Here is a 25986-nt window from a genome sequence, read left to right as displayed (position 1 = left end):
AAAACCCTTTGTGTCCCTCGGGACCTAGGCAAGGAAGAATACAGACACTTTGACATAAACCTGAAGCTTTGTCAATTTTTATTATGTTAATATTTGGTTTCTGTACCTTTTAATTTTTTGGCCATTTTTGAGAACTAATTATAGAAACAGTCCCGGTATCTAAAAGACCTTTAAATTTTTTGTTTTGGATTTTAATTTGACAAACAGGACGAATTTTTGATATCTTTTTTGCTAGAAAAACACCTGTCTGACCAGTACTTTTAAATGTTTTGGTTTTCCTTTTTTGTCTCCCCTTTTTTTGGGGGAGAATATATGGAAGGAGAAGTAGTTGTGTGACTTGCTCTCCCTTTTTTGTAGACCAGGGAAATGAAGAGGACATTATTACTTGAATTTTTTCCTCAGAATTAGAATTTTTGATCTCAGTATGAACAGTGACTCCCTTGGAAGTTAAACAAGAACGACCAAGGAGACGTCCAACAGTATTAGGAGGAACGCAAAAATTTTTGTGGATACACGGAGGGGGGATTTTTTAGGGCGCAATAAAATATTTTGTGTTGTACAGACATTGACTGTAGTACTTTTTTTTTGTGGCTGGACTTAATTGTTGGACATTAAGTCTAGAATGGGCACTGTCTGATAAATTTAAAGCATCTCTTGTGTTCTATATGTCCCAGTTTTTGTCTGGGCCTGGGGCTGGCCCCTTTCTTTGTTTTCCGGAAGTGGAGTGCCAAGTTTTCATTATAAGTTGACCGGCATTTTGAAGACCAGTGATTTTTTTTTTTTTTTTGGTATTTCAGACCCAGTCTGGGATGTTTCGATTTTCTAAGAGTTGTGGTATTAGGTGTGTGGGAACTGTTTTTATTTTATTTTATTTTTTTACACTTTTTTTTTATGATCAGATTTTTTACAATTATAACAACTTTTTGGGAATTTATTTTGTCCGATTTTTATTTTTGTCACTGTCTGGGCCAACATCACAACCTTAAATTGTTCTGTTTATACTTTTTTTTTTTTTTTTTTTAGCTGAGCCATCCTGCCACTGTTGGCAGCTCAGCGGCTGCTCAGCTCGGGCCGGGACTTGAACTGCTGTTGCTCAGAGCTCAAACTCTTGAGCGAGCTCTTAACCAACTGAGCCACTCAGCCGGCCCTGTTTTTACTTTTTGACATAAGTGAATATAACCTGACAGATCAGTCTTTTTTTTTATTGGCCCAATAGTCTTTTTACAATCATTATTTGTATTATTAAAGGCAAGGATTTGTTGAATGATTTTAGCTATTTGTAAATTAGCTACCTGTTTTTTTATTGTATCTTATAAGCAGGTTACAAATTTTGGATATGGTTTAGTTGGACCTTGTAGGATTTTTTGAAAAGACTTTGGAGTCTGATCATCTGTTTTTATTTTTTTTTTTTTATGTATTTAAGCAAATTTTTTTTAATTGAGCTATAGTCCGATCATCCATAACTAGCTGATTTTTGGTGTTTTTGTAGTTATTTGTCCCTAGGAGCTGATCTTGAGAAATAGCAATATTATGTGACTGGTTGTATCTATTTTGGGTTTTTGTTTTATCTGCCCACCAAGTTTTGAATTGTAATAATTGAGTAGGCTAAAGGCATGTCTGAGCCTTTATACAATATAGATTGTACACCAATCTATAGGAATTAAACAATTTTTGTTAGCCAGATTACGAATTATGTCTAGGGTGAATGGCGAAGTAGGACCATACTGAGTTACAGTAAGTTTTAAATTTTTTTTTTTAAAGATTTTATTGGGGAATTGGGGGAAGGGGAACAGACAAGTTGCTGTTGTTTTGTTCTTCAGTCTAGTTGTGAAGGACATTGCTCCATCGGCCCAAGCCGGCATCATCATTGCGCTCTTCCCAGGCGAGGCAGATCAGTCGCCAGCCTCTGGACAGCCGCTCACGGCAGCTGCTGGCCACTCATGCTGGCTGCTGGCCACACACGGTAGCTTATGGCAACCCACTGCAACACAGGACTGCAGCCTACACCGTCGCCAGCGACTCATGGCAGCTTAGCTCCAGGTCCAGCTGTTGCCCCCCATCTTAGCTGCAGAGGGCAGTGTCACCGGCCCTCACATGTGGGATCTGAACCAGGGCCCTCTGGCATCCCAAGCCAGTTCTTAACCAATGCGCCAGTCGGCCGGCCCAAGTTTTAATTTTTTTAATATCTTAAAAGGAAAAGCCTCATATTGACGTTTATAAACCCCGTTTGGGTTTTGAGGATCTGTACCAGGAGCAACACACTCATGAAGTATAACAGGAAAAGCTAAAGCTTTTAAATCGCCCTCCAGACGTGTCTGCCTAATGGCTCTTTTTACTGCGGAAAGTTGTGTCTGAGAATCTCTTCTAGGAGGGGCAGGGGGCGAGCAGCGTGGAGGAAAGGATTAACACTTTCCTCTTGCAGCCTGGAATGTCCCCTCTCCCTCTTCGTAGCTGAGGGAGGAGGCGGAGGCGGAACTAAATGGACTGAAGGCGAATTATAGCCTTCTTTCTCGGCCTTCTTTTTATCTTCCGTGTCTGTTTGTAAAGGCTCTAAAACTGACCGGACTATCTGTCAAGTAATCCAAATTGTTGTCGGGAGAAGAACGCCTGAATACTGTACATCACCGATTTTTTTTTTTATGTTTTTAAGCCTACTATTTTTAAATTAGGTGACCAGGAACAATAAGTTTTAATTACCCTTAAAAGCTCTTTTAATCTCTGGCCTGAAATTTGAGCTCCCCAGCTTTAAGAAGCTGTTTGAACAGACAAATATAAGGTCTGTCTTGGCTCTTAGTGTTTTTTATGTTAGTAACAAGAAAGGAAGTGAGCCTTTTACTCAAATTTTATTTAGATGTTTGTCTGGCCGCATCCCTCATGGGACTAAGTTTGTCTTGGCTGAAGGCGTTCCGGTATAAGCCCCCGGAATGGTGAACAAGTGTCCGAAGACAAATGTCCAGTTGCCGTTATGTCTTACGACAAATTTCGGAACCGTAGATTGGAGTCCACTCAAGTTTTGTGACTAATTTAGTCTTGAAACTATAATTAATCATTTACACATTTACACTTTTTTACACAAAAGTTTTTTAGTAAATTTTTGTTTACCCTGGTTAAATTTTTCGGGATATTTTCTACCTCTTTATTTGGTAGTTGTCGCGGCTCCTCTCTGGGACCCTATCACCGTTAAACCTTTTTTCTTAGACTCGGAGTCTCACTCTCCCTCTTTGAGGCCCCACGTTGGGCACCAGATATCACGTCCCACATGACAAGGGCTGGGGTTTCAAGGAGGGGCGGTGACAGGTTAAGAAATCACAAGAGTCAAAAACAGAGTTTCTGCGGGCTAGGGGTCTTGTCTCTGCAGACTGAGAGAGCAAGCCCTGATCCTGGTGGGTGAATAACTTTTATTTACAACTGTCACAAAAAAGTCAATTTAAATATCTATACCCAGTTAATTGATTCGATTAGACCGGCAGCTGCTTCACCGAAACTCATTGTGATCAAGCACGAGTTGTGCTTTCACACATACATATGATCCCCGGGATGGTCTCAGCATTCCGAGACCACTGGATATGGAAGTTTTACCGAGATCATTCCCTTGGGTCTCAACATTCTAAGACACTTCCTTATGTCCTCAAAGGATCAGTACACAAAAACATTCAAGTCGGCAGTTGTAAGGCAACAATTCTGGATGTGGCTTTTTCTGTATGTCCTTAGCTATAGGACTTCTGTTCAGCTAGACTTCAGGCAGTTCTTGATGATTGTTCTGTAGTTTAGTTGTAATTTTGAGGTGGTTGTGAGAGGAGACAAGCACAGCATTTACCTACCCTGCTATCTTGACCAGAACTCCTTTATTCAGTTTTAAGTGGAAACTTTTTGAAATTGGTTATACCAATTTACACTACTAGTAATGGTTTATGAGAATTCCTTTTGTTTTGCATCTTACCAACACTTGATATTGTCAGTCTTTTTATTGTTATCCAGTTCTGGTGAGTATATGATAGTATTTCCTACTTTTAATTTGTATTTCTCTGTATCCTGCATTAGTCATCAGTTTTGAAATCATTGAGCATCTCTCCATATACTTCTTTGTTGATGATGTGTTGCAAATTTCTTTCCCTGCTATGTCTTTTTGATGAACAGAAGTTCATATGGTTAATGTAGGAAAACTAAAGCTCTCTCGATGTTGAGTGCTTTCTATTTATGGTTTATTTTCGTACCTTAGATATTCTTTTTTTCCCCTAGAAGCTCTGTTGGTTTGCCTTTCAGGTTTCATATTAATACTTCACTTGGAGTTCATTTTGAGTGTAGTGTAATGTAGGGGTCAGGTTTTGTGAACAAACTGTTCTTGTTATTCTTTAATAGTGCCTTGTAAATTTTAGAACCAACTTGTCAATTTCCTGGCACACATTAAAAACTTGGGATTTTTATTGGGATTTGCAGTGAATCTGGATAAATTTAGATCAATTTAATTTCTTTCAATAATGTTTTACAGCTTTCTCTGTTGAAGTCTTGAACATCTTTTATTAAATTTATTCTTAGATGTATTTGACATTTGATGAAGTGATAAATTGTCTTTAAATTTTCTGTCTTGTTTATTGCTCATATATAGAAATACAGTAAATTTTTGTGTACTTACCTTTGTTGGTTAAAGAAATTTATAGTTGCTAAAAACTTTTATGAATGGATGTTGAATTTGAGATGATCATGTAATTTTTCTCCTTTATGACATTAATGTGATAAATACATTGATTTCCTAATATTAAATCAACTGTGTGTGCATAGGATAACTCAAAGTTCGTTGTGATGTTACCCTTTTTTAATGTTAGATTAATGTTTGTTTTTTACTAAATTTCTGCTTTTTAAAAATTTTCTTTCCTTAATTTATAGGTCTTTTTCTAACATCTTGAGGTGGGTACATAACTCATTGTTTTTCAGCTTTTCTTTTTCTCAAATCATGTGACTTTAAGACAATAAATTACTCTCTGATTTCACTTTACCTGCAGCTTATAAATTATGTAGTATGTTTTCATTCAAATAAAAATATTTCCCAATTTTCATGAATTGTATACAAATGTATTGCTTAATTTCCAAACATTTGAGAGTATTAATAAATGTTTTGTGTGTTTTTAAAAAGTGTTTGACTTTAACTGACATATATTGTTTTACATTAAGTATTTGCTTGATTGTATTATTTAAAGCCTGTATTACAGCTGCTAGCAAGCAAATCAGCCATTACTTAGAACTTAAGCTGCAGGAATATGGGAAAGTAATTTGAGAATAATTTGCAAGAGGCTGTTCTCTACTTCATATTCCTAATATTATTGATTATTGTAACTCATTTTTTATGATATGTTTTTTGTTGAATTTAAAGCAGTACTGAAATAGAGCAGGTATTTTTACTTATATTATTAAGACACTTGAAGTCCATTAAAATGCTTAAATACAGTTGCATTCGTTTTAAAAAAAAATTCATGTTCGTAATATATTTAGACTCACTAGCCTTGAATTTTTTTTTTCTTTTTTATTGGGGAACAGCGTGTTTTTCCAGGACCCATCAGCTCCAAGTCAAGTAGTTGTTTCAATCTAGTTGTGGATGGTGTTTTCTCAGGACCCATCAGCTCCAAATCAAGTAGTTGTTTCAATATAGTTGTGGAGGGCATTTTTCCAGGACCCATCAGCTCCAAGTCAAGTAGTTGTTTCAATCTAGTTGTGGAAGGTGTTTTTTCAGGACCCATCAGCTCCAAATCAAGTAGTTGTTTCAATCTAGTTGTGAAGGGCGCAACTCAGTGGCCCATGTGGGGATTGAAAAGCAACCTTGGTGTTATGAGCACTGTGCTCTAACCAACGGAGCTAAGTGGCTGACACTTGAATTTTTTTTTTTTTAACAAAAAATTTTAACTGATTTATCTAGTGTATAAGCTCTAGGAGGATACAATGATCATCTGCTGCCTTTTAGTTTGGCTCACTGATTAAACTAAAAGAATACTTAGCTACCAAGAATATAGACTATTTCCAGAATTTTGAAGATGAGTTTATGAATCCCAGGGCCATCATGAAATTTCTTACTTTATGGTAAAGCCCTGGGCAATTTTAGATCTACTAGACTTCTGTAAAAGAACATACAACTTGGGGATTTTATCTGTTTTTACTGCTATATTGCTAAGACTCAAAAGGCTCCTGACACAATATTTGTTGAATGAATGAAACAAAACTGCCGAAATAAAGCCTGATAACAATTATCAGTAAATTAAATCTGGAGCTAGAATTGAAATGTGCTCTTTAATACTTGAGAATGGTTGTTAATACCCTCATTTTCATTGACTAGATCAAATTTAATTGATAACTAGCATTAAACTTATAACTGTTAAATACAGAAGTAAAAGTTCACTGGTGTTCTGACTGCTTTTTCTTTTTAATCATGAGAAAAGTTAATAGAATTATATAGAATCTCCCTTATATCTTCATCCATATCCCCCAGTTGTTAATACTGGCTTTATCTTTTTTCACTATGTACAATTTTCTGGCCTACTTGAAAGTAAATAGTGGGTTTTTTTGTTTTGTTTTTTAAAGATTTTATTGGGGAATTGGGGGGGGAACAACATTGGGGAATCGGGGAAGGGGAACACACAAGTTGCTGTCCTTTTGTTCTTCAGTCTAGTTATGGAGGATGTCTCTTTACTGGTCCATGTTGGTATTGTGATCATTGCGCTCTTCTCGGCTGAGGCAGATCAGTCGTCGGCCATTGGACGGCCACTCACGGTGGCTCACGGCAGCCCACTGCAGCCCCACTGCAGCCTACACAGTCTCTGGCAACTCACGGCAGCCCAGCTCCAGGTCGAGCTGTTGTTTGCCATCTTAGCTGTAGAGGGCGCAGCGTCACTGGCCCATGTGGGATCCGAACCAGTGGTCCTGCTGCTCAAAGCTCACGCTCCCAAGCCAGCTGTTAACCAACAAGCTACTCAGCTGGCCTAATAGTGTTTTTTAAAAGCTACACATTTACCACTATTATTATGCACACACAAAAATAATATGGCCCACAAATAAAGATCATTTGTTCGTGTGTCCTGTTATTGAATGAATTAACATATTCCCACACCCCACTATAACAATGAAACTCTTCATATGTTTCTACCAAGACAAGGCATACTGCTCTTTTTTTTTTTTTTTTAATAGGGGAACTGTGTTTTTCTAATACCCATCAACTCCAATTCAAGTAGTTGTTTTAATCTAGTTGTGGAGGGCGCATCTCAGTGGCCCATGTAAGGATTTAACCAGCAACAAAGAATGTGCATACATTCTCAGCTGATATAATCACTATCCCCCAACCCAGTTATGTAGCCGACCATAAAACTGTATATGGACTCTTATTCTAATTATTATTTTAAAGTTATAAGGGTTTTTGGGATTATCTTTAAAAGTTAAGAGTCGAAGTCTACTCTCTTTCCATTATATCTTGTTTCTGATCTTACTAGATACTAATGCTTGGTCTTCTATAGCTGGCAGAATGAAGGCATGATTGAAGGGTAAAATGGGAGGGAGCAGTGCTGGCACTCAGTGGAAAGTTTTACTGCTTTGGTGTTTGTTTGAATGAAACCAGGCAAGTGTGAAGTATGTAACTAGAATGGCGCTCTGCAGTTTACCCTGACAACTCTCCTCAGTATATTTTTTCTTCTCAGTGAGATTGGGTATTGAGCAGAAAAACTAAACCAGAAATCTGGAGAACCAAAAATTTGGAATATATATGATAAAGAATGAATAGCCATAAAGAATTTAAAAGAAAAACAATCTTATAAATGAGCAAGGATATGGGAAAAAGTCACAACAGATAACTAAAAATTTTATTGTAGTTTTGTTTTTATATATGTGTATCTTAAAATTTGCTGTTTTATTATTATTTTTTTTATCCTGTTGCTCAGAGCTTGTACTCTTGAGCAAGCTCTTAACCAGCTGAGCCACTTGGCCAGCCCTGTTTTAATCATTTTTAAGTGTATAGTTCAGTGACATTAAGTACATTCACACTGATGTGCAGCCATTACTACTGTCATCTCCAGAACTTTTTTATCTCCCCAAACTGAAACTCTGTCCCCATTGAACAATAACTCCCCATTTCCTCCTTCCCTTAACCCCTGGCAGCCATGATTCTGATTTCTGTTTCTATGAATTTAGCTATTAGAGGTACTTCATATAACTGGACTCATAAAACATTTGTTGTTCTGTGACTGGCTTATTTCACCTAACATAATGTCTTTTTTTTTTTTAAGATTTTTATTGGGGAATTGGGGGATGGGAACAGCACTGGGGAATTGGGAGAAGGGGAACAGACAAGTTGCTGTCCTTTTGTTCTTCAGTCTAGTTGTGGAGGACGTTGCTTCACTGGCCCAAGTTGGCACCATTATTGCGCTCTTCTTGGGCGAGCAGATCAGTTGCCGGCTTCTGGACGGCCGCTCACGCTGGCTGCTGGCTGCTCATGCTTGCTGCTGGCTATACACAGTAGCCCATGGCAACCCACTGCAGAAGTGGCTGCAGTCTACGCCGTCACTGGAGACTCACAGCAGCCCAGCTTCAGGTTGAGCTGTTGTTCAGCATCTTAGCTGTAGAGGGCAGTGTCACTGGCACTCATGTGGGATCTGAACCGGGGCCCTCTGGTGTCCCAAGCCAGCTCTTAACCATCGCGCCACTCGGCCGGCCCAACATAATGTCTTTAAGGTTCATCCATGTTGTAGCATGTTTCAGAATTTTTTCCCTTTGAAGGCTGAACAATATCCATTGTATGATTCTACCACATTTTGTTTATTCATTCATCTATTGATGGACACTTGGGTGGTTTCTACTTTTTGGCTGTTGTGAATAGTGCTGCACTGAACATGAGTGTACAGGTATCCGAGTCCCTGCTTTCAATTCTTTGAGGTACATACCCAGCAGTGGAATTGCTGGATAATGAGGGTAATTCTGTTTTAACTTTTTGAGGAACTGCCAAACTTTTCCACAGGAGCTATACCATTTTACATTCCCACCACTAATGTAAGGAGGTTCTAATGTCTCCACATCCTCACCAACACTTATTACTTTCCATATTTTTGTAGATGACTATAGTCATCTACTTCGTGTGAGATAATATCATGGTTTTGATTTTCATTTCCCTAAAGACTAATGGTGTTGAGCATCTTCTCATGGACTTATTGGCCATTTGTATGCCTTTGGAGAAATGTCCATTCAAGGCCTTTATCCATTTTTAAGTAGGGTTTTTTTTTTTGGTCTTTTTTTAAGTTGTAGGAGTTGTTTATATATTCTGGATATTAATTTCTTATCAGATGCGATTGGCAAATATTTTCTCCTATGGGTTCCCTTTTCACTCTGTTGATAATGTCCTTGCTGCACAAAAGTTTAAGTCTTTATGCCTATTTTCAGTTTGTGCTCTTGATGTTATATCTTAGAATCTATTGTCAAATCCAAGGTCCTGAAGATTAACACCTATGTTTTCTTCTGAGAATTTTGTGGTTTTAACTTTTTCAAAAATTAAACTTACTGTGGTAACATCGGTTAATAACATATTGTTTCAGGTATACAGTTTTATAATATATTTACTGTATATTGCATTATATTGCATTGTGTGCTCATCACCCAAGTCTTGTCTCCTTCTGTCATCATATATTTGACCCTGTTTACCCTCTTCTTTCTCCTCCCACTCCCGTTCCCCTCTGGTAACCACCATACTATTGTCTGTGTCTTTGATTGTGTCTTTGAGTTTGTTCATTTGTTGTTTTCTGTATTATATGCTGTATATGAGTAAAATCATATGGTTCTTGTCCTTTTCTGTCTGACTTCGCTTAGCATGATACTCTCAACATCCATCCATGTTGTCATAAATGGTAGTATTTCATATTTTCTTATGGCTGAGTACTATTCCATTGTATATATGTACCACATCTTCTTTATCCCATCATCTATCAAAAGACACTTAAGTTGTTTCCATGCCTTGGCCACCAAGAATAATGCTGTAAAGAACATAGGGATCCATGTATCTTTTCAAGTTAGTGTTTTCATTTTCTTCAGATAATGAAGTAGAATTAGTGGTTCATAGAAATAGTTCTATTTTTAATTTTTTGAAGAACCTCCACACTGTTTTCCATAGTGGGTGTACCAGTTTACATTCCCACCAACAGTGCACTAGGGTTCCCTTTTCTCCAATCCTTGCCAGCACTTGTTTGTTGATTTATTGATGACAGCTGTTCTGACAGATATGAGGTGATATCACATAGTAGTTTTGATTTGCATTTCCCTGATGATTACTGATGTTGAGCATCTTTTCATGTGCCTGTTGGCCATCTTTATGCCTTCTTTGGAAAAATGCGTATTTAGATTGGCCCATTTTTTAATTGGATTGTTTGGGTTTTTTGCTGTTGAGTTGTTTGCGTTCTTTATATATATTGGTTCTTAGCCCCTTAGCAGTTACATGATTTGTGAATATTTTCTCCCATTCAGTATGTTGTCTTTTCATTTTATTGATAGTTTCCTTTGCTGTGCAGAAGCTTTTTAGTTTGATGAAGTCCCACTTGTTTAATTTTGCTTTTGTTGCCTTTGCATTTGGTGTGATCCTGTTTTTGTTTTTGTTTTTCTTAAGCCACTTCAGGAGATGGACATACTTTATAGTGACATTAATCTCCATTTCAAGTTTTTCTTATAGTCTCAGCAATTGTATTGGAAATTTGATCAAGTCAGTAACATCCTTTATTTGCCTGTTTTTCATTTATATAACAGGGTAAAATACTTTACAAAGTTCGATGGAAAGGATACACATCAGATGATGACACCTGGGAGCCTGAGGTTCACCTTGAAGACTGTAAAGAAGTTCTTCTTGAATTTAGGAAGAAGGTTGCAGATAACAAAGCTAAACCAGTCAAGAAAGATATTCAGGTATTGTGTTTTTATCTCAAATTCTTTTTTTTAATGCAATAAATTTATTATAAATATTACTGATAAAGAATGCAGTAAAGAATTTACAAATAATAATAAAATATAAAATATACAATATTCCTATTTCAAATTCTATATAGCCAATTAGTTCTCACAGGATGCTTTCGTTGAGTTTTGCCAAATTCTTCTTTCTGTAGCCAATCTGTGATTGCAGTTGACAAACAAGTACAGTTTGGACATGTTAATTAATAATTTCCTTTAAGTTAAGGGCAGGATGAAAGGGGTGGGAAAGACACATTGAAACTTTGTTCATGATGTGAGCATCTTTGTTTTGGTATACCTGAGGAATTTTTTTTTAATATTTTTTGAAAAATAATAGTTAACATACAATATTATATTAGTTTCAGGTGTATACCATAGTTATTCAGCATTTATATACTGAAAAAAGGAATCACCATGATAAGTCCAGCAACCATCTGACACTACGATGCTATCACAGTATTGTTAACTATATTCCCTATGCTGTACATTACATCCCAGTGATTTGTCTTAATCTGGAAACTTGAACATCTCACTCCCCGCCCCCTTTTTAAATTTTCAATTGCAGTTGACATTCAATGCCTGGGACTCCAGCTACCCTCCGACTCACTCAGCCACTCTGGTTTTCACAACCAGAAGCGTGGGAACTTCTCTCCCCACTCTCCCCAGCACTGGAACTGAACCCTGTGCTGGGAAGGGGCTGGGACCCCTCATTTCTCTGGAAGGATCTCCGCAGCCAAGATACCACTTCTGATTTTTAATGGTCACACGCAGGTGTGGGACCAGCCTGTTCTGCATCTCTACCAGTCTGGAGGTGGCTTCTTCTGTATGTCCTTAGTTATCGTTATATATAGTACTTATGTTCAGATAAACTTCAGGTGATTCTCAGTGATGGTTTTTCCATACACTATTTGAATTTTGATGTGTTCTTGCATGGAGGCAAGTACAACGTGTATCTACACTGCCATCTTGACCAGAAATCGCTGAGGACTATTCTTTTTGAGCCATTCAAATTACTACTATAATAATAGATATAATACATACTTTTATATTTAATCTACATTATTATTTTTTATTTTTCTGCTAATAAAAATTTAAAAATTTTAGATCACTTTGCAAAGTTATAAATTTTAATCCATTTCAGATTATGCAGGGTCTGATTATCCAGGACTTTTGTTTTTTTCTTCTGTTTCCACTTCAATTTTTAGCTACTTTATTGCGATCAGTAGTTCTTCCTGATGATAAGGAAGGATAAAGAGATCAAAGGAACCCAACATAAGTTAAACTTCTTTCATCAGCAATTTGGAAAAAGGTTAGACGGTGGCTAGATAGGGATAATGTTAAAGTAACACACAAATTTGGTTTAAGGATTTTGTTCTATGGATTTGTCCACTGTTTTATCCTTGATTGTCTTAGTCCACAAGTAATTGAATTTGCTTTACATATAAATCTTAGAAGAATTTCCTATTTTGCTTTACAATGTAAATTTTATTTTTTTATTTTATTTTAATTTATTTTTATTTTTATTTCACTTTTTTAAGATTTTATTGGGGACTTATGGGAGGGGAACAGGGTTGGGGAATTGGGGAAGGGGAACGGACAAGTTGCTGTCCTTTTGTTCTTCAGTCTAGTTGTGGAGGACATTGCTTCACGGGCCCATGTTGGTATTATCATTGTGCTCTTCCCGGGTGAGGCAGTCGCTCACCTGCCATTGGACAGCTGCTCATGGCAGCTAATGCCTGCTGCCGGCCAGCCCCACTGAAGCCTACACCATTGCCGGCGACTCACGGCAGCCCAGCTCCAGGTAAAGCTGTTGTTCACCATCTTAGCTGTAGAGGTCACAGTGTCACTAGCCCTCATGTGGGATCCGAACCGGGGCCCTGCTGCTCAGAGCTGGCATCCCAAGCCAACTCCTAACCAACGTGCCACTTGGTCGGCCCCCAGTGTAAATTTTATATATAGCTCTTTTTATAAATTGAACAAGCTCTTACTCAACTTCTTGCTTTTGACTTTAGAGGTGTTTTGGGTTTTTTTCATTAAAGATAATGGGGGTTTTTTTGAATAGTGGCAGAAGTTGTTGAACTTAAAACTATATAGTGAAAGTTTCTCGCATTCATAAAGTGAAAATTTCTCACAAGAAAGAATTCTTACTAATGATGTCTTTAAGGACTGAATATTGATCTCTTCTTTCCCTACTATTTGAGTTTCAACCACACTTTTTAAAATACTTAGTATTTTTTTAAATAACCAAAACAATATTAGGACCCAGTTTTTATTATATGTAGTGTTGTTAATAATAATAATCACAGTAACAGGCCGCTTTCATTTATTGAGCCAGCCATGTATGTGCCAGACACTGGATCAGCACTTTATATGTATTAAAATGAGAAATGGAGGCTCAGATAATGTAACCAGCTGAAGTTCACAAGTTAGTAATGATAAAGCCAGGCAACTGAGCTCTTAACCACTATGGTAGGTTCGTTTTTTTTGTGTGTTTTTTTTTTTAGTTTCAGGTGTACAAAACAATGTAAGAGACATTTACACCCCTCACAACCTGATAACCCCTCTCCTCCAATCTACTACCCCTCTGACATCGTATATAGCTGTTACAATTCCATTGACTCTATTCCCTATGCTGTACTCCATATCCTGTGACTATATATATATTAAATTATAGTTGATATTCAATAGTATTCAGCTTCAGCTTCAGGTGTACAATGCAGGGGTCAGGCGTCTACACTGTCCATGAAGTGGACTCCCTAATAAGACAAATGTCCGTTGAATACCAGTAGGTTGCTTTTTTTAATTTATTTTATTTTATTGGGGAACAGTGTGTTTTTCCAGGACCCACCAGCTCCAAGTCAAGTAGTTATCTTCAGTCTAGTTGTGGAGGGCGCAACTCAGTGGGCCATGTTGGGATCGAACCGGCAACCTTGGTGTTAGGAGCACTGCACTCTAACCAACTGAGCTAACCAACCGCCTCAGGTAGGTTGCCTTTTGATTGGGGCTTTAGCTTTAAATCTATTTAGCGGAGTGGAATTACCAGTTTTTAAAAATTACATTATGTGGGCTGGCTGAGTGGCACGATGGTTAAGAACTGGCTTGGGATGCCAGAGGGCCCCGGTTCGGATCCCACATATGAGGGCCAGTGACACTGCCCTCCACAGCTAAGATGCTGAACAACAGCTAAACCTGGAGCTGGGCGGCTGTGAGTCGCCTGCTACGGCGTAGGCTGCAGCCCCTGTGGCAGTGGGTTGCCGTGGGCTACCCGTGTGTAGCCAGCAGCCAGCATGAGCAGCCAGCAGCCGCAGTGAACGGCCGTCCAGAAGCCGGCGACTGATCTGCCTCGCCAGGGAAGAGCACAATGATGGTGCCAACTTGGGCCAGTGAAGCAACATCCTCCACAACTAGACTGAAGAACAAAACGACAGCAACTTGTCTGTTCACCTTCCCCCAATTCCCCAGTGCTGTTCCCATCCTCCCAATTCCCCAATAAAAATCTTAAAAAAAAAAAAAATTACATTATCATGGCAGGCCTTTAAAATACACGGTTTTTAGGGGTGACTGGTTAGCTCACTTGGTTAGAGCATGGTGCTGATAACACCAAGGTTGCTGGTTCAGTCCCCTTATGGGCCACTGTGAGCTGCGCCCTCCTTAAAAGAGTTAACTGTGCCATTGTAGCATGAAAGCGATGTGTAACTAATGACTGTGGTTGTTCCCCAATAAAATTAAAAAATGTGTTTGTGTGTGTGTGTGTGTGTGTGTGTGTGTGTGTGTGTACAGTTTTTAAATTACTAAGCAAAATGCTCAGTACTTTAAAATGTTTTGTAAAGGAAACCCTTTGTAAAATGAGTTCAGATTCAGGTAGATACTTTTTTCCCCTTATTATTATTTTTTTTTTTGCTATAATTATACTTCACTTTTCTCAAATGAGTGCCTACTCCCCCCTTACCTATTTCTTTTCTTAAAAACACTCACACGAGAACAAATGCACACGTTTCACTAAGTGATTGGTTCATGTTACTCTAAAAATTTAGGCTTTGTGATTGAAGTCTTCCTAAAGTTATTTCTCAGTTTCTCACTTTCCTCCATTATTAATGAGATAGGTTCACTGCAACTTTTCCCAAGAAGTCTTGTCTTAGAGAGCTCTGGCTTTTTTGTCCTTTATTTCACTTTACCAAGCCTCTGGTTAAACACAGCTTCCAACTTTCTCTCGATTTAAAATTATACTCTTTTTAAAGATTAAAGATTAAAAATCCTTGTCCTTATTTTAGAAAGACATTTCTCCACTTTAAAGTGTCTTTTTTAAGTTAACCTTACTACTTCGTAAATAATTTAAACCTCTAGGCTCTAATAACATTTCGAATCTTTATAATAAGAGTGAAATCTCGATTTCCTGTATCAGGTCAGCTTTGTCATATATTCTGTTGTTTCTAAAGTATTCCAGTATTTATATTCCTTTGACCCATTGGCCTAATTTTTGAGGTGGTGTCAGTGGACAGGAATACGGCAAAAATACAGCTGCTCGCTGATCTGCTTCCCCTTTAGCAAAAACAGTTTTGCCATTTATAAACTTTTCTGATCCTTTGATGGTAAACAGAAAAATAGTCAGTATGAGACAATTACTTTGTTCATCTCTTCACTGTGTTCATACAAGCAGCATATGTGCTGTCAATGAAAATTGTTGTATTTCCAAATCACCAAAATGTTTGCTTTATGGAAAGGTTTCATCACAGTAGCAATTGTAAGAATATTTGCTTTTTCACGTCTTCTACTAATTCTGGAAGCACTGATTGCTTAGGACTTAGTAAGCATCACAGGAAGTTAGAAATGGTTTCTAAAATAACCTAAAAAGTTTGTTAATGCTATTTACCATAAAATAGACATGATGCAGAAATGGTACTTGTTCAATTAAACTACCTTTTATCTTGTAGCATTTGGATACCTTTTTATCTTTCTGCTGACCATCAGGTGTTTCAACCTAAAAAAAAAAAACGAGGTGTTTTTTAATGTTCATGTGTGTGATATGGTCCAGTCTTTCATTTATTTATTTATTTTTTTTAAAAGATTTTTATTGGGGAATTGGGGGGATGGGAACAGTGCTGGGGAATTGGGGGAAGGGGAACAGACAAGTTGCTGTCGTTTTGTTCTTCAGTCTAGTTGTGGAGGACGTCGCTTCACTGGCCCAAGTTGGCACCATCATTGCGCTCTTCCCAGGCAGGCAGATAAGTCGCTGGCTTCTGGTCGGCCGCTCACTGCGGCTGCTTGCCGCTCACGCTGGCTGCTGGCTACACACGGTAGCCCATGGCAACCCACTGCCACAGGGGCTGCAGCCCATGCCGTCGCCGGCGACTCACGGCAGCCCAGCTCCAGGTTTAGCTGTTGTTCAGCATCTTAGCTGTGGAGGTCAGTGTCACTGGCCCTCATATGTGGGATCCAAACTGGTCCCTCTGGCATCCCAAGCCAGCTCTTAACCAACGTGCCACTCGGCCGGCCCCAGTCTTTCATTTTTTAAGGACTGAAAATATACAAGTAAGGCAGCCAGTGGCCTGCTTTACCCTGTAATGGCTGAGGTTACATGACACAGGTGGGCCTCTACTGTTACAGCAACACATTTTACTATTTTTATCTTACTGGATTTGGGGGTATTTTTTTTCTTTTTTTAGGAATAGCAGTTTTTAGTACACATGACCTTTAAATGGTCATAGTTACAGAAAGATCAGTAAAATCCAGGTTTATTGCTCTTGTGCCTTGCAAGTAGTATATACATGTTTTTTTTTAAGGGTAGTACTATATACATACTAAGGATTTTGCCTTCTGCTTTTCTTAAAATATTTTATCAATATACTAACCAGCAAACATTATTTTTTCTTAATTATGAAACAATCACCTGTGTACCTACTACTCAGTAAAGAGATTAGTTTTGCCTTTATTTATTTATTTTTTAGATTTTTATTGGGGAATTGGGGAAGGGGAACAGTGTTGGGGAAGGGAAACAGCCAAGTTGTTGTCCTTCAATCTTAGTTGTGGAGGGCGCAGCTAGCTCAGCTCCAAGTCCAGTTGCCATCTAGCTGCCCTTTGGCAGTTCGCAGCCGCTCAGCTCATGGTGCGGTGTTCAATCTTAGTTTATCCCATGTGGGAGTCAAACCAGCAACCTTGTTGTTAGGAGCACGTGCTCTCACCAGCTGAGTCATTCTGCCACCTGTTGGCAGCTCAGCAGCAGCTCAGCTTGGGCACAGCTCACTGCCCCATGTGGGAATCCAACCAGCGACCATGTTGCTCAGAGCTCCCACTCTTAACCAACTGGTCCACTTGGTCGGCCCTGTTTTGCCTTTATTTTAAAATTTGAGAATACCTTTTCAGGGTATCGGGGGGAGAGCTTTTTGAAATACTTCTGTTTGTTAACAGTGTGAGAATTTGCACATCTAAATAAGCATTATTTTTCAGAGCATACATTTTATGAAGTAAACATTTATTCCAGTAGTGCCATGGCCCAAAATGATTTTAAATGTTTTCTTTTGGATTTGTCTTAAGAATTTATAATGTCATGCAAAAAATAATTTCTAGTGTCACCTTGTTTTACTCAAAAATAGTTCTTTTAAAAAGGTGGTGGTACAGGCTCTAAGAGTGCAGGAGTGCACTTCCTGAAGTGTTTTGAGCAGTGTTTGCACTGTTGAAATGCTTATGGTTTCCCGAGGTGGTTACCTGGACGCAGATGACAGGGATGCGTGTGCTATACCTTTGGCACGTGCATCGTCAGTGACATTGTCCTCACACTTCATATACTAGACTGCTGAACATTCCCACAGACAGGCTGTAATGTGAATAGAGTGACATGATTTGCCTGGTCAGCCCCAGTTTATGACTGTTAACTTGGTGTAATTATTAATAGAACCATTTCACTTTTCAGAGTTGTCCTGATTTGCATAATAAATACTGTTCATTTTACCTGTTAGACTATCAAGCAGAGTAAGATGACAGGTTGCTAGTGTACTAAAAGTGCTAAGACCTGTGGTATGGGATTTTAAATCTTTGTTGTGGTTATTTTATAGTTACTTTTAAAGTTAACACTGATTCCTTTCTATCTGATACCTGTTGTCTGATGGCAGACAGTAACTGTCACCAGGTGGCAGCTAATCTTTATGTCCTGACTTCACTGAATCTGGCCAAGCATTCCAGGGCTGGGTCACTGAGGTACAATGAACCTACTGATTCATTTAAAATATGGCTAAATGATCATTTCTAACTGCTATATTTATAACCTAGCTGAATCAACCCATTTTATATTTCAAACCTACAGGTTTAAATATAGGTCATTAGAATAGTCGAACAACCAAAAAAAGGTCTTTTTTTTTTTTTTTTCAGTTATTTGCTAAGGAGCCAGCAGCAGTACAGCTCTTCCCCGATGACTGAGGAAGAATTAGAAGGATTAGAGCTTACAGGTGACCCTGCCACCCTGTTGTAATGACAGCTATAGCAACCACCAAATGGGGCAGGGGGCATTGCTGGGTGATGGGGACATTGCTTCCCATCAGCATTGTCTGTACTCATTTACTTAATCCTATAGTGATTAGAAATTAGTTTCAGATTTGTTACACCCATTCTGTAAAATTTCAAATTTATTTGCAGGGTTTTTGTACTTACAGTTGATTCACTGAGGATGTTTAGTGTTCAGGTTACTTGGATTATTTTATTTTTCTTCTCTGTGGTTATATTATCAACTTGATAAACAGATTTGTTTATTTGTTAATTAGTGTCTGTTTTCTCCCTGCCTTTCCTCTCTCCATATCTAATTTGAAGTACAGTCGACACTTGAACAACACAGATTTGAATTGCACAGGGTCCACTTATACGTGGATATTTTTCAATGAGTAGTCAGCCCTCTGTATTCTCAGGTTCCTCATTCCCAATCCAGCCGTGGGATCCATGGACACGGAGTGCTGACTGCATTTTTCTGGCCCTTTATAGACGGGACTCGAGCATCCGCAGAGCCCGTCTCCTGTGGATACGAAGACACACCGCTAAATTTCGGAGTGTCAGTTATACCTGGATTTCTGACTATGAGGGGCCGGGACTCCACCTCCGGCGTTGCTGAGGGTCAGCTGTATATATCACATCAGTGCGGTTTGGGTGCCGTCTTTGCTCATTCCATAGAAACAGTGAACTGTAACTGCAAGTTTAAAGACCAAAAGCCTTTGAAAAAAAAAACCTTTTCTTTGAATTGGTAACTACTTTTTGGCAACCAAGAAAGTCTGTACAATAATTACTTCTTTGGTGTTTTTGGAAATTCTGAGGTTCATGTACAACCCAGCCACCATACACAAGACTGTTATTGTTTACTTCTGCTTTAGTTGGGGACCTTCAGCAGTACCAATTCCTGTCCCTCTGTGTTTTCCTACTTCCTTATATTGAGGCTCATCAGCTACTGAGACCTAGTTGCTAGATGAGATACAAGTAATAATATACTCCATTTAGGTAAGTCATTTTAAGGAGTTGACAAACTGCTTGGAAAAAAAACATTTCTACCAGATTTCATTAGTACTTTTCAAAACATTTTAAATTACTATGTTAATGAATATTTCAATCTTTTCTTTTATAGAGACTGTCCTTAAATAATGACATATTTGAGGCAAATTCTGACAGCGATCAGCAAAGTGAAACAAAAGATACTTCTCCAAAGAAGAAAAAGAAGAAATTGAGGCAGAGAGAAGAGAAGAGCCCAGATGATCTGAAGAAGAAGAAGGCCAAGGCTGGGAAACTGAAAGAGAAGTCCACCCCAGACCTGGACAGCCCCTCCTCTGAGAGCTCAGTGTTTGATTTAAGGACAAAGAAAAGGGTTTCGGAAGCTAAAGAAGAATTAAAGGAGTCCAAAAAGCCCAAAAAAGATGACATAAAAGAAACTAAGGAATTAAAGAAAGTTAAAAAGAGTGAAATAAAAGATTTAAAGACTAAAATAAGAGAAGACTCCAAAGAAAACAGAAAAACAAAAAAAGAGAAATGTGTTGAATCTCAGTTGGAATCTGAATCAAGTGTACTTAATGAGTCCCCTTTTCAAGAGGGGGACAGTGATGATCTACATGCTGACAACAGAGAAGAGAGACAGAAGATTAAAGATGCAAAAGATAAGGCAGGGCAAGACACTACTGAGGACACTGTTTTAGATAAACAGCTGGAGGACACAGGGAGTGTCGAAGAGGGTGCTGATGTCACAGGAAAGAGAAACAGAAAGAAACCCAGAAAGGCTGAGGAACTTAAGGACAGGAAAAGGCTAGAAAACAAAAACCTTTGTTTAGAGAGAAAAAGTACATGTAAAAAGCAAAGGAATCAGGACAAAGGCAAAAGTACCCCAGAGTTAGATAAGCTGACACCTGCACCTGCCCAGACCCAGAGGAGCTCAAGGTCGGCCTGGGAAGAGAGAGGCGTCCAGGCCACTGACTCAACTGAGGAAGTGAGTACTGTGTTAGAATCTTAATCCTAGAATGTTCCAATCCAGCTACTGCTCTTTTGAGTGGTCAAGAAGTTTTACAAATAATGAGGAAACGGTGAAGCTATCAGAATAGTTTTTCTGTCGTTAGGGAATTCCTTAGTTCTGTGACCACAGGGCAGCATTGTGTAGTAAAACTTAGAATTTCACCAGCTTATTTTACTAGCTTCTCACATCCTGCTTGGCATTTGACTCTGTCTTAAAAATATACCACTTTTTATTTAAATAATAGTACATAGAGGACACTAACTCTGCAGGTCTTTTAATACTTACAAAAATATACTTAATAAGAGTTTATCCCCTTTTAAAAAGTATTTTTTATGTTTTTTCAAAATGGAAATATTTTCCACATTATGAAGGTATTTATATATGCAGTATTTATCAAGGGCTAGAAAAACAGTAAGTTTTTTTCATCTGTTAATACCAGTTTTGTGGATTTATCTTCAGGAAATCATTTTAAAGGGAGAAAGAGCTATGTATACAAAGATATTTATGGTAGTGTTAGTTTCACTAAAATTAATACAATTCTAACTGGGCATGAGAGAAATGGTTAAGAAAATGTATCAACTTGGGAACTATTATATAAATAAATAAAAATGAATTTTAAACAGCAAAATTATAAAGATCAGAAGGCAAAATGTGCAGAAATAAAAAATAGTCACGTCTGGTTAGTAGGACTGTAGGGTAAAATTTTGGGGGGAACTTTATTTTTAGAAAATTCTTAAAAGAGAATTCAGGAAACTGGTGTTGGGTTTTGAATTTGGTGATTTGTAAGTTATGGTTGAGGAAGCGGTTGATGTGAAGAAGATTTACTCACCAGTGGCCGGCCAGGTGCCACAGTGCACAAAGGCATCGCCTATGCCAGGGGCCTGTGTTTTCCAGTTTTCAGATACATGTCAGCTCTTATCTGTTCCTATTTTGGATCTTAACTTATGTCTCTTTCAGGAGAAAGAGACCCAGAAAAATGAACCCAAAGAAAAATACCAGAAAGGGCATGATTTGGACAGGGAAGAAAAAGGCCGCAAAGAGCCAAAGGGATTAAAGAGTGAGTGTGACTACTAACATTTACTGTTTATCACTGCCATCCTCTATACAAGGAATTTAATCTACTGTGAGACAGTCTTTTCTAACCTGCAATGTCATAGAACTGGAAAATTTCATTCACTGGGCAATTTAGAACCTTATGCTTCTTTTGTTTAACCCGTTACCTTAGTTTATTACATAAGTTTATATTGTTTCTAACATTAATGTTTTTCCCTCTGTTCACCTTTATTTTTCTCCTTTTGAGTATGATGATGAAGTATATTAGAGTTACAGTGACAGGACACTAGCTATGGCAGAAAAAACATAAATGTCCCTTTTATCATGGATGCTAAATGAGACAAACTGTTTAGCATTTATTGTATTTAGCTTTGTGTCATTTATATAAACATAGCATTGACTGTACATTTTGGATCACGTGAATACAGACCATAATTGAGAATGCATAACACATGTAACACTGGAACAGTACTTTATAAAACATCCCCTATTACAATGTTTGAATAAGACCCAAAAGTTCTCAAGAAAGCAGTGATTCTAAGGCATAGATAGTTCCCCTGGGTTTTCTCCCAAAAGCTGTAACTGAGGTAGTATCAGAAGTACATTTCAGCTCTGCCTAGGCCGGGACTTAAGACATAAGCAGCAGGGGAATGGAAGCAGGAAGGAGCAGTTGTCATTTCAATGGATCATGTATAAAGTGATTAAAGATTAAATCTATTTAAAGCAATACAACAATTTTAACCATTTATTATTGTTCATAGAGTGATTGAAGATTCAAAATATTATATAATTGGAGCTGGTTAATTAACTTTTTTTTCTTACATGTCAGTTTCAGGTACATTCTTATTGTGAATGTGTAATAGCCTTCAACTACTGTTCATTCCATTCATAGTAGTACTTATTGGGTGTCTGATTTTCAATATCCCCTGCTAATAAAAACGACCTGCTATGTACCCAGAGTTTATATAATAGAGTTCTTCCTAATTTTGTTTTCTTCTACCCCTTTTGGGGGTTATGATGTCAGATCTAGTGTGTTGCAGTCTTCTTTTCACCTTTATCTTTAGTTAAAAGCTGAGTGGATTTCCACAGGTGTCAGGTGATTTTACCAGGTGTTCTGTCAGTATGCTGGCATGGCACCCTCTCATCCCCCGCTCGCCACCAGAAACTGCTTTTGTACGAGGTTAGCTTCAGAATACAGTCGCAGGCAGGGGTCTTAACAGGACAGATGATGGCATGTCTGGGATTATCTTGAGGCTCACTGTCTTCAGAAGGCTTTTGTCAAAACTGGGAGTGATTCAGAGCACCAGTGAGCAGCCATGCACTTTGGACACCCTTCCTAAATACTGAGCAGCCAATAGGAAGGCCAGCTGAATACTGAGCAGCCAATAGGAAGGCCAGTTGAATACTGAGCAGCCAGTAGGAAGGCCAGTTGAATACTGAGCAGCCAGTAGGAAGGCCCATTGAGACAGCTTCATGTTTGATAGTGAATCTGATCATTCTTTTCCACCAAGATATATACTAGTAAAAAGTAAGAAAATACCTATTTCTTTAACACGAACCTATATTTTCTCTTGATTGCAACAAATTTGTGATTCCTGTTATCAATTTTATTTTTTTCATTAGCATTAAAGGAAATCAGAAGTGCATTTGACTTATTTAAATTAACTCCAGAAGAAAAAAATGATTTTCCTGAGAATAATCAGAAAAGAGAAGATATACCACTGGAAAGTAAGATCGCAGAAGATCCCAAAACCCAGGAAAACAAGGAGGTACTTAAAGAAAGGAGAAATACCAGAGATGAGGCTGATACCTGGGCATACATAGCCGCAGAGGGAAATCAGGACCTTGTGGACAGTGTGTGCCACGCAGACGAGAATTCTGGTGAGTGTGTTTGGGATCATTTTGCAGATTTTTTTAGGGCAGTACACCATCATATTATTTCACTCTCCATCCTCATCTGTCCCACTGTAACTCTGATCTCAAGATCAGAAAATAAGCCATAAAAGACTTCATTTCAGTCTCCGGAATAAGTAACTTATTGAAGATTTAGGTCATTCTGTGATTTCTAAATTGATCACACAAATATTTCTGAGTCCCTATAATGTGATCTGCACATTTAGAAATTATAAAGCTTTCCAGTTTTCTGCCTTTCTCATTCTTGCCAAGTAGCCTGATTTCTTTCAGAAAATTATCAAATGCAGACTTATTTGTATTCTGTCCTTTTAACCTTGCAGTAAATAGCACTTGCACTTCCTAAATATGACAGTGCTGTACATGCTCTCGTGGTGGGTGTTGGGATCGGGTGTGAAGAAGGGGGCCTCGTGTGAAATGCAGGCCACACTAGCTGTGGGGGCACAGAAAGAGTGCATACATGTGAGCTGTAGCTAGGACAGGGTAATCTGACAGAACTGTCATCTGTGAATCTGGAAAAACAGGTGAAGATAATTTTTTAAATGTTTCAGAATATAAGGCAGAGTAGATAGTCTGGGTGGTCTTGTTACTACAAAACATCTAGACCCTGGGCCCCAGGTAAATGTTGCTTTCTGGTGCATTGCTGAGCTTGCAAGAAATCGGGACACTTTCTGGGACCCATAGACAAGGCAGAGAGGAAGTAGGTTGCCCTGAGGCCTGATGCCAAGTAGCAGCATTGCCCTTTGGGGTACCAGGCAGTGATGAGCAGAGGCACTTGGTTTGCACCCTTGGATGTCCCTGGGTGAAATCTGAAACTGGCCTGTACCCGGAGGGCAGGGAGAGACTGAAAAAAGAGGCAGCCTGTCTGGATTGGTAGGTGGCAGGTGTGATAAGCAGAGGACCTACAGAACGAGGCTGGTCTCATGTGGCAGTGCGACAAATAGCTCTCCATACCCGCCCACCAAATCTTAAGTTTCTGTAGAGGCCTTCACTGGGTTCAGTCAAGTGTTCAGTCAGATGGTCTGAACACCTCTCAGGGCTGCATCCTTGAGGTGGCTCCCTGTGGAAACGGTGGGTGGGATGCATCCTCCAGGGAAGGGGAGCCCTGAGGAGTCTGCGTCCGGCTTACTGGTTAACCAGAAGTCAAGTCCTTGCAATAGCCTCCAGCATCCCACCCCTTGTGACTGGCTCTTACCCTCTCACACGCCCCCCTATTCTGCATTGTGCCCTGGGTGGTCAGCAAGGGGTCTCACTAGCATGGAGGTGGCTCATTTGGCAGCTGTCTGGCCACAGTGGTGGCAGGCACATGCCAGAGAAAACACAGGTTAAGATAATGATCCCCAAAATAAGTAATACTTTTTTCCACTAAAAGCCCCAAGATCCGAGCCACTGATTTATTAAGTCTGTGAGGCTGGGGGTCAGACTCCTTGGGACATTCGTTTGTGTCCTTGTGAATTAATGAAGATGATACGTTACAGACTCATCAGGGTTGAGCACATTCTGTTTGGGAAACTGCGTAGGTGCCCCTTCAGAGGCAGTAATAATGCCCAAGGCCTTCGTGTTCTGGAGAACAGCTTTGTCATTAGGGACATTTCAGTGTTCAGGAAAGAGGCTTCGTCTGCAATCCTGTACGGCTTGCTGGGTGACTTTAGTAAGGGCATCTCCGTGCTGTAACAGCCTCAGGCCAGCAGAGGAACAAAGATGGTGACCAAATGATTGGCCAGTGGGAAACAGCGTGCCCACTGGGCCTTGAGCGGGTTGGCAGCTTTAGGAACCTGAGCTGGTTGTTCTTACCATCCCTGTTGGCCAGGGGAGGCAGGCAGAACTGCCAGTCAGGCATGAGGAGATGGACGGGGGCGGGGGGGGTGCCAGCCCAGGATATCCCCAGCCCTCCCCTCCTTCAAGGGTGCATGCTGTGTTTGAGGTGTTTCCACAGATGTAACTTGTAGCAGGACAGTGGGATCCCAGTGAAGATTGTCTGGTTCCCCGAACCAAGGTGCCAAGTGACACCCATCCCATCGGGACATCCCAGTGCAAATTCCAGTAGATGGCACCTCTCCCCGGTGTGACGGGGCTCGGGTGTCTCCAGCAGCACAGCACATTGTGCACAGTGAGTGGGGGCAGTGGCTGTCCCCCGAGACTTCCATACGTATCTTTATGGCATTAGGTGCCTCAGCAGGTGACCCCAGTCTGGCATATGGGCAGCAGGACCTACTGGTCAATCATTCAAATGTATCAAAGCCTGGAAGAGCTCTTTAGTCCACCTGGCCAAGGTGGTTAACCTGTTAGTCATTTCATCTCCTGCTCAAGGCTCCATTCTTCCTTCCTACCAACCCTGCTGCTGCAGATTATAGGGAGATGGGACCTCCATTCAGTGTCATGTTCTTGTGCCCAGTCTAGCACATCGTGACCTCTGAAATGGGACTCCCAATCACTGTCTATTCAGCAAGGGTGTCTGTAGACGGTCCGTGCCTTTTCCAATCCTCTATAATGGTGGCAGCCTGGTTGGCACGGCTACAACTGAGGAAGCTTGGGTCAGGCCAGACATGGCATCACACAAACCAAGGCACATTTAGAACACTCACTCGGAGGGGACGAAT

At 39.4% G+C, this 25986-nt stretch overlaps 1 protein-coding gene across 5 annotated transcripts in view; it reads left to right on the top strand.

Moving 5' to 3' along the window:
* MPHOSPH8 (M-phase phosphoprotein 8) overlaps positions 1-25986 on the top strand; it is a 53725-nt gene that overhangs the window by 12928 nt on the left and 14811 nt on the right. For all 5 annotated transcript variants that reach the window (XM_019652333.1, XM_019652332.1, XM_019652330.1 and 2 more), the window contains exons 2-5: positions 10756-10911; positions 19550-20398; positions 21380-21479; positions 23099-23356. In XM_019652333.1, the coding sequence (XP_019507878.1) occupies positions 10756-10911; positions 19550-20398; positions 21380-21479; positions 23099-23356 (1363 nt within the window). The remainder of the gene's footprint in view (positions 1-10755; positions 10912-19549; positions 20399-21379; positions 21480-23098; positions 23357-25986) is intronic.

This window comes from Hipposideros armiger, unplaced genomic scaffold, assembly GCF_001890085.2.
Source record: "Hipposideros armiger isolate ML-2016 unplaced genomic scaffold, ASM189008v1 scaffold_178, whole genome shotgun sequence".
NCBI classification, from domain to species: Eukaryota; Metazoa; Chordata; class Mammalia; order Chiroptera; family Hipposideridae; genus Hipposideros; species Hipposideros armiger.
The sequence above is the reverse complement of the archived record's forward strand: the minus strand, read 5'-3'. Positions and strand labels throughout refer to the sequence as shown.